The sequence below is a fragment of the Phaethon lepturus genome, unplaced genomic scaffold, assembly GCF_000687285.1.
Source record: "Phaethon lepturus isolate BGI_N335 unplaced genomic scaffold, ASM68728v1 scaffold16089, whole genome shotgun sequence".
Taxonomy (NCBI): domain Eukaryota; kingdom Metazoa; phylum Chordata; class Aves; order Phaethontiformes; family Phaethontidae; genus Phaethon; species Phaethon lepturus.
The window spans coordinates 13632-22990 of record NW_010561370.1 but is presented as its reverse complement, the minus strand read 5'-3'; the positions used below and the strand labels follow the sequence as shown (position 1 = coordinate 22990).

The following is a 9359-nucleotide window of genomic DNA, read 5'->3' as shown; positions in this document are numbered from 1 at the left end:
AGTGAAAGAGATCTTACTTTTGAATTGCATACTTCCTGTGCTTCCACTGATTCACCAAAAGCAAGTTGACTGCAAATGACTTCAAACTGGAATTGCCAGCAGGTGGAGAATTGACTGTCATTAAGCAGGAAACACTAGATAGCAAATGTGTAAAATACGAACTCCAGTTGTAGGTGGTGCCTCTGTCTTGATTTGATTTCTTTAATCTTTAAAATGTGTGGTGCAGTAGTAGCAGCTACAGTGGTGGTGAGGAGTCTTTCATTGTGGTTAGATTTAGTTTCATTTATTTCAGGTGTTTTGTTAAATCTTCTTGGTAAGTATGGTTTGTATGGCAAACTTTTGCAAACATGAATGGTAGAACGTTGTTCCATGAGAATAGCCATTAGAGAGCTTTAGCTGTATTTTTATTACAATACACATAAAAACTTTTTAAAGGCACTGTGCAAAGCTCTTCCTTGCCTGACTTGATTTCATGCTGTAGTGAAGAAGAAAGTGGTTCTGATAGTAAAGCAGAGTTTTAAGCAAAAGCATCATAAAAATTTGATTTAATGACACCTGATTAATTATTGGAGGAATATTTATTATTTGGAGCGGTGTGTTAAATCTGTATATACAATTCAAAGAATGGCATGGGAGTCATCTTTATTTTGACACATACTTTGTTTAAGTTGGAGCTAATAACTAGAAACTGTCTCAGAGACAGGAGAGACACAGACACATTTCTAGGACAGAAGTCTCCTTTGATTCTGAAAAAGAGCCTACAGACACTTCTTCAAGTGTAGATATGGCAGTGTACGTGTCACTGTAAGCAATTATTTGTTATATTCTGTGCTAATCAAATCATAATGAAATTGGTAGGAAAGATCTAGCCTTTTTAATATTACTTTCTCTTTCTATACAGGTATTTTGCCCTTGGTCTCCTGTATCACTACAATGGTCAGGATGCTGCAGCACTTCAGGTTAGAATAAAGCTTTTAGTGTCATCTGTAAACCATTCCAAAATACCAGTTTACCTCTGAGACAAAAATCTGAGGTGCTAATTTATCTGTTTGAAAAGTGGTGATGTGTGTTTATAAGAGAAACTTCCTTGAATAAATAAATGTGCTAGATATGAAACACCTGAAGAGCTTACTGAAGATGACAGCTATTTAAATGTTTGTATGCTATTTTTTTAAGCAAAACTGTGCATACCAGAACCATCTGTCGTGGTTTAGCCCCAGCCGGCAACTAAGCACCACGCAGCCGCTTGCTCACTCCCCCACGGTGGGATGGGGGAGAGAATCAGAAGAGTAAAAGTGAGGAAATTCATGGTTTGAGATAAAGACAGTTTAATAAGTAAAGCAAAAGCCATGCACGCAAGCAAAGCAAAACAAGGAATTCATTCACCACTCCCCATGGGCAGGCAGGGGTTCAGCCATCGCCAGGGAAGCAGGGCTCCATCATGCGTAATGGTTTCTTGGGAGGACAGATGCCATAACTCTGAACGTCCTTCCACCCCTTCCTTCTTCTTTGTCCCAGCTTTATATACTGAGCATGACATTATAGGGTATGGAGTATCTCTTTGGCCAGCCTGGGCCAGCTGTCCCGGCTGTGTCCCTTCCCAGCTTCCTGTGCACCCCCAGCCTTCTCGCTGACAGGCCAGCATGAGAAGCTGGACTGTCCTTGACTACTTAGCAACAACTCAAAACATCAGCACGTTATCAACATTTTCTCATCCCAAATCCAAAACATATCCTCACACTAGCTTCTGTGAAGAAAATTAACTCTACCCTGGCTGAAACCAGGACAGTTTGTACTCTTAAAAGATGGACAGACGTGCTAAAATAATCAAGAGATCACTTAAAAAGGTGTTTGAGCGACTTCAGGAACATATCTTGTGCTGATTAATCTGTATACACACAGCAAAGCGGTATTGTAATCTCGTGGCAGACACTGACAGCAACTGAGAGCTTATTTCCTTATTTGATGATGGGCAGTGAACACGTTCTGCAAGATGTCTGGGTTTTAGCTGGGTTAGATAGAGTTAGTTAGACCCCTTTCTGATGTGACTAAGACTAGCGGTGGTCTGTAGAATGCACACTAAATAATTTTGTTATTCCTGTCTGCAAAAATTCATCTAGAAAAATTAATATGTTCATGATCAATAAATAGCATATATGTCTCAGACTATATCCGATACCTTAATTAGTTTGTCTTACTATGTGGCTTTTTGAGTACATTAATCACAGTAACACTGTGAAATGCGTTCAAGTCACTATGTGAACAGTAATTTCCTGAGCAGAAAACCAGTAAGAACAACAAAAACAGTATGTACCTTTGTCACGTGCAAGATATTTTTCTTCACGTTTCAAGGAATCAGGTTTATTGCTAAACTGGTGTACTAGATGTGGCACCTTTTAATTCCAATTATAATGCATATAAAAATAATCTCATGTGTAATTTAAAGTTCTTCAGTCAAAATGAAAGAAGAGTAAAAAATCAGATTTTTTTTCTAAATTGTTCGCATCATTTGCTTTTAATCTTGCACACACAGAACACATGAAAAGTATACCATGCATTGGAGAAAAGGACTTTTTATCCAAAGCTTGCTTTCTGATTAGTGTGCCTCCTCCTGAAGTATTTGTCCAATCACTCTTAGAATGAGAATCAGTAAGATAAAGGGTCTGAAGTAACTGAATACGTCAAGTGCAAGAAAAGCCTGTGATGGAGAGGAGGCATACATTTAGTGACCAGTGAGGTCCCTTGCAACTGATATTCCTAGGAGCTCTTTCTAATGCCACAAGTGCCAGTAGCTAATACTACATGTTGTAGTGGCTCACATAAATTTGAGTTGGAAGAGTTAGTACATGTTTTAAGCACTTTAATCTGTGTGTGCTTTTGTTGCAGTTATGGGTGAAAATAGTTGATGGAGACATTCAAGATTCTACACGTTCAGATCTCTATGAATATATAGTAGACTTCCTCACGTTCTGCTCAGACCAAGATCTAGTGTGGAAATACTCTGAATGGGTTTTACAAAAAAATGAAGAGGTTTGTGATCGGTGTACTTCTCACGGAACATCATAAATATAAAGTATTTCCCTGCAGTGGTGTTTGGGCGTTCATTAACATTGTTCCATCCTGATAGCTAATTGGACCGTTTTTGCAGCTTATTTCATGCCAGTTAAACAGTGAACAACAGAAGAAAACTTCAGGTTTCTCAATTCTTTTAGGTTCTTCTGTTAACAAGTGCTAGTGATAATTGCCTCTTTTTCGTCTGAAAACAAAGTTTAGGCCATTCTGTACAATGAAAGATACAGCATGTCATCTGTTTTTCTTCATATTAATCAAGATAATTTTCAGATCTTAAAAAGAAATTAAAAAAAATGAAAAAAACACCTAACATGTTGACTGTTGCTGCTATTTCTTTTCTAAAAGGATTCCAGGGACGGATACACTAAGACACGGAATGAATAGCCTTCATTCAAGACAATACCTCATTGCTACAAGAATTAAATTAATCCACGAAAATAAAAAAAAGTTTAAAAACCCACAACTTTGTAACATCCATTAGTGTGGTGTGCTGTTAAATGGCATGCTTGATGCTGTATGAGAGAGTCTGTGCTTTGGAACTTGCCACTGCCAAATTAATATAAATTTAAAGCTCAGTTATTACATGCAATGATAGATTTCTATTTTGGTCATTATAGAAGTGTCTTGCTCTGTGTATAACATCACATTTGAGAAGACTGTAGACATTCTGGTCTGTAACTTACGCTTTCTTGCTGCAAAAGCTGAAGTCTCTTGTTCTGCTGTTACGCAGATCTGTTTAATGCTTTTTTGTGGCTGGTGGAGGTTGTGCCCAACACAAGGTTTACAGGCTGGACAATGTATAGACTATGAATTGAGATAATGGAGATAGGAGTGAGCGAGCACAATAAGCACAGAGTAGTGTAATCTTGGTGGGTTGAGCAGGGTTTTGCGTTACCTTCCTGAATAATGTGCTAACTAATCTGATAGTGCTGTTAAATAAGTATTTAAAATAAAAAGGTAATAAAATGGTTGCCACTGGGTTCTTAAATGCAATTAACTCTTTCTAGATTGGTGTGCAGATTTTCACTAAAAGGCCTTTGGAAGAACAGGAGAAAAACAACATTAATCCAGATGATATCATCAGTTGCCTTAACAAATATCCTAAAGCACGTGTTAAATATCTAGAACATCTAGTATTGGAAAGAAAAATAGAGGTGAGTCCTGCAAGAATACTAAAAACAGGTATAGGATTCAGAATGCAGATGATGATGAACAACTCTGATAAAAAGCCAAAGTCTAGAATAAATAAGCATAATTTGAATGCTTTCAGATGTACTCTGAGTAGGGAGGGAGTGGCTTTAAGGTTAAAGTAGAAGATGAGGGCGGATACCTGCATTATTTTAAACTTTTCAGCTCTTGTGATGGCAAGACAGTTGCTTACCTCCCCTCAGAGGTTTTGGTTTTTTATGTCTGATTATTGTATACTTTCTGTTTCACTGATGAGGCTTAAATCTCATCTGGTAAGATCATAGAAAAAACAGTTGAGCAACTGCTAATCCTACTGCACTGTGGCAGCAGTATACTAAAATTGCTAATTCAGTGTTTTACAAGTAGGTACATTTTATTCTGTCCTTCTGGAGAGATTTGAGCAATTAATGATAGAATTAAGCCGTGCACTTCTCACTGTAGAATTCCAAATAACTCTAGTTGTTGAACGTCCAAAAGATGTGTTGACAAGTCGTCAGTGACAGTATATTCTACCTCTGGATTTTTAAGCACAATACAGAAGCAGACAAACATTACAGTACTTGGATATGAGACGTTTTAAGCATGGGAGAAGTTACTTTAACCTGCAAGTAAGGCAAGGAATTGAACATTTAAATAAGTCAGCAGAACTGATGACCAGTTCACTAATTTACATTGTTCAAATACACATGCTAGATCAGTGGTTTCCCTCTGTCTCTATTGCAAATATGTCAAGGTGTGTGACAGCATGACGGATGAATGTACTGGTGTCGTGAATATTTTCAAACAAACTTTTTGAGTTAAATATAGTGCCTTGTAGAATATTTGTAACAAAAATAATTTTTAAGTAAATCTACTCTACCTGCTTAGTAGAGACTGGGTTATAAATTGATTTGGGCTTTAGAAAGTACTACATTATTGTTAATGCTTTAGTGAGAATGTTTCAAACAGTCAAATCATCAACTTGTTTTGATGAATTCTGGGTAGTGGATAACACAAAAAAATTTGCGCCTTCAGAGTGCTTGTCCACCTTTGGTGGCTTTGTCAGATTTTATTGCAGAAATAGAAAAGGTCAAAGAACTTACCTGAATATGAGGAAGAATGAATTATATCAAAACTACTCATCTTACAAGGGGGGAAAAAGGAGAAGGCACAGTGGAGATAGTACTTGTACTCAAAGGAGAGAAATCTGCTTTACTGCATTGACTTTCATTAGGTGGACTTTTGAAAGGAAATAATTTTTGTACAAGAAAAGCTATTTGTAGAGTTTGTTTATTTAAGGTGAGGGATTTAGGAATAAGGCGTTTCATATCTACACTTTGGAAATACCTGCATTAATGAACGAGAGAATCTCATACTATATGTATAGTGTATTTTGTGAAGTTGGTCTGAATAAGTTGTCTATCAGCATGAACAAAAGACTTTCTGATTAATTTGAATTAAATTAATAAAACACTTTTCTATGTAATTATGTAAATATTCATGACTTATTGGTGGAGAGAAGGGGTTGTCTTTGTAAACTGAGCTAACACTGTTCTTTTCATCTATAGAAAGAAAAGTACCATACTCATCTAGCTGTCTTGTACTTGGAGGCAATACTTCAGCTAAAATCTGTGATCACAGATAATTGTGCAGAAACAACTGAACTGCTGTTTAAACTACGCAGTCTTCTTCAGAAATCTGATCTTTATAGAATTCACTTTATTTTGGGTAAGGTGCATGTTGTCTATTACAAATGCTATATGTCAGTTCAAGCAGGAAACTGAAGTCCTCATAGAAAACTAAAAGATCTGAGTTTTCTAAGTGTATTTGGTTGACAGGCTTACTATCTGTATTTCTAACAGAACCAAGTTAATTTAGAAAGTATATCTGTTAGCGTTCTCTTCGATCTCCCATAGTTTGTGAGGTACAATGATATGTTTGCACCAAAGACAGAATACCAAACTCGCTAGAAAAAATATCTTCATACAATTACCTTCTTAATTTATAGACAGTTTCTTTTTAATGATGGGCGTGTAACTTGCGACAGTCTTTTGCAAATGGAAGACTTACAAGTTTATTTAAGCAGTCTGTTTCTCAGTGAACTGAGGCAAAGCTTTGAGGAATCTCATTACCAAGGACTTGCTTGTTGTCTATAACCCACCCTCACCCCAAGAGCTGGGGTTCATGCTAAACGAAAAGTATGAGCATCTTCTCGAGTGAAAAGTGCAACATACCTCTTACTGTTGGTATAAGGCAAGCAACCGTTGAGCTAAATTTTTTCCTTGGCCAGTGTTTATGATGGCTAATTTTTATTGTTTATTTTTAATGTTTCCACTGGAACAGTGGATGAAAGGGAAATGACTTGTTGTTGTACTGAAAGATGTGAAATGTGTTTAAGAAATTCAGTGGAAAGATACAGTGGATGTGGAAATAAAATTTAGTTGCTGACTAGCAACTAAAATGATTTACCAGTGTTTAATGTCCCCTTGCCTTTGCAGTCAGCAAAACATTATATGACAGATAATGTACAAGTATAATAGTCATTGAAACTCTTGCTCTTTTTCATCTTTGAAGTTTTAACCAAATTTTTAAGGGCAAGAGTTACAAGATGGATTATTCTCTTGAAATCCGTGTACTCCCAAAACACAGGATTTCTTACATGACAATTCTTATCTTACGTGAAGGTAAGATCAGTGCATGATAGTGTGTTCCTCCTTGATAAACAAAATATTCTGGGGAGAAAAACACCATATTTCCATACCTTTTACAGAGGCCTATGCCAAATCTTTATCACCTTTACAATAAGTAGAGGATTTTCTACTTTATCTTGAAATGCCAAATGAACTTGCCATTCCCCCTGCCTGTCGCTGACTGTTTAAACTGTCAGACTGGATTAAGGGTTTGTAGTGCCCTTTTCTTAAAGGGAAGTACTATTTGATCTCTATTATCTTTTACGGACTTTAAACTATTCTGTAGCTTTCTCGAATATTGGGAGAAGCAGAGATTAAAAATATTGCAGCTTCATCTTGCAGTTTATCATACGTAGTAGCAGTGTGTGCAGAAACGTGCAAGACTGACGTGCTAGAATTTAAAAGATGTCAGTGACACTGGTTTTATCACCTGTTATTTAGTAATTTCTTTTTCCTGTATTTTGTGGTGTTCTTTTGTTTCGGATGTATTTCCATACAGCTAGGTGTTCTTGTACTTAGAAACATCTGTCCTCTTTATAGTTGCCAGCATCCCTGCAAAAATAGCCGGAGTTGAGTTCTATGGGCTTGTTTGCATTGACTCTGGGAGAGGGAGTAGTCATCTTCTCCACTGAGCAAATATTGCCTTGTTTCTCATTTAACAGACAAAATCCAGGGCACAGACCTTCATATGGAAAGTGCAATTTTATATGGAAAACTAGAAGAACATGAGAAGGCTTTGCATATCCTTGTCCACAAGTTAAAGGACTTCCATGCTGCTGAAGATTACTGTACATGGAACTCTGAGAACAGAGATGTGCAGTACAGACGGAGGCTTTTCCATATGCTGCTGTCAGTGTATCTGAATCCAGGCGCTTCAGATTGTGCACTAGTCATGGCTGCTGTGGATCTCTTGAATAACCACGCTGCTGAATTTGATGCGGCTCTAGTTTTGCAGCTGGTGCCTGACACCTGGTCAGTGCAGCTCCTCTCCCCATTCCTGGCTGGAGCAGTGAGGCAAAGCATTCATACAAAAAGAATGACTCAGACTGCACTTGGGTTAGCACAAGCTGAAAACTTAATCTACAAACATGAGAAGGTAGGTTGTTTATTTGTCTTTTTTTTTTAAGTAGAGGCACTTTGAAGCTTTACCGTTAAGTCCTTTGATATATAATAATCAGAAGTTTGAAGAATTAGGACAAACTTGTCTTCATGTCCTTGGCAATTTTACTTCCTGCATTTATTAGTTCTTTGCCATGACTACTAGATTCAGATTTAATTTTATGCTTTCTCTATAAAACAAAAGGAGAAGGTGGAGGCCTTGAAATAGGAACAACTTTGGTGAACTGGGCTGAACGAAAGTGAATCTGGGATTTACAGATTAACGAATTTCTAGCAGAAGCTTTAACAAATTTGAGTTAGTATTTTTTTCACTAGGATTAAGACCTGTCAAAATTTGCAAAAAAATTTACCCAGCACTTAGTATTAATTGAAGCTTGTTAGCAGCTTTTGTTAGTGGTAAATTCACTTGTGAAGCTTTCTTCTATTCCTAGCTAGAGCCATGTTGTTTAAAGCTCCCAGCAGATTCTTAAATCTGTTTAGTTCTAATGACGGTATATCCAGCAGAATATGACTGGAATAAAAATGCATCAGTGCTCAGTTTGCTGTGGACTTGTCCTGTGACTTTGTTTAGGAAGCTGCATCGGGTTTTCAGTTGCATTAAATGTGTGAGTGCTTTTCTTTATTAAACAAAGGGAAAAAAAAAAGTAGTACTTAAGAGGAAACATGAAAATGAATGAGTATGCATGTGGAAATTGAATTCAAGTTGAATAGTTCAAGCTATCTTTTACTATACTACCTCTATAATTGATCAGGTTTGTGCATTTGGTACAGTTGAAATTATATGCCTTGTAATTTCCCTTCCTTTCTTGCTAGATTCATGTTTGGATTTTTTTCCACTCTCTTTAGGTTAAACAAAAAGGAACCCCAATTCTTCTTTCGGACAAAAAGGTCTGTCAGGTGTGCCAAAACCCTTTCTGCGAGCCTGTATTTGTAAGATACCCAAATGGGGGTATGGTCCACACACACTGTGCTGCTAACAGTCATCTGAATTCAAACATGACTCATCACTGTTCCAGCTCCAGCAATCAGACTTGAAACATGTTCCAGTCCCACAGGTTCCCATGACTTACACCCCATTGAAAGTGGGCTGGAAAAAAGAACGAAGTGCAGCTACTTTAGATATAAATCAAGATGAACAGCTAGTCATTGGATTAATGGGAAGACTTCCACTAAATATGAAATATCGCCACTTACCTTTTTTGATTTCTAATGAATGTAGATAGAAAAGAAAATTCACTACCAGAAATGGAGAGGTGCAAATATAGGCTCTTCTGTATATAGTAATAAACAATTAAAGAAAATGGGCCTTTT

The 9359-nt window shown here is 37.0% G+C and overlaps 1 protein-coding gene across 1 annotated transcript in view; it reads left to right on the top strand.

Moving 5' to 3' along the window:
- Window positions 1-9083, top strand: part of TGFBRAP1 (transforming growth factor, beta receptor associated protein 1) — a 31482-nt gene extending 22399 nt beyond the window's left edge. Inside the window, exons 6-11 of the mRNA XM_010293994.1 lie at window positions 902-959; window positions 2887-3030; window positions 4080-4226; window positions 5808-5967; window positions 7592-8025; window positions 8895-9083. Coding sequence (XP_010292296.1) covers window positions 902-959; window positions 2887-3030; window positions 4080-4226; window positions 5808-5967; window positions 7592-8025; window positions 8895-9083 — 1132 coding nt within the window. The remainder of the gene's footprint in view (window positions 1-901; window positions 960-2886; window positions 3031-4079; window positions 4227-5807; window positions 5968-7591; window positions 8026-8894) is intronic.
- The last annotated feature ends 276 nt before the right edge of the window (window positions 9084-9359 follow it).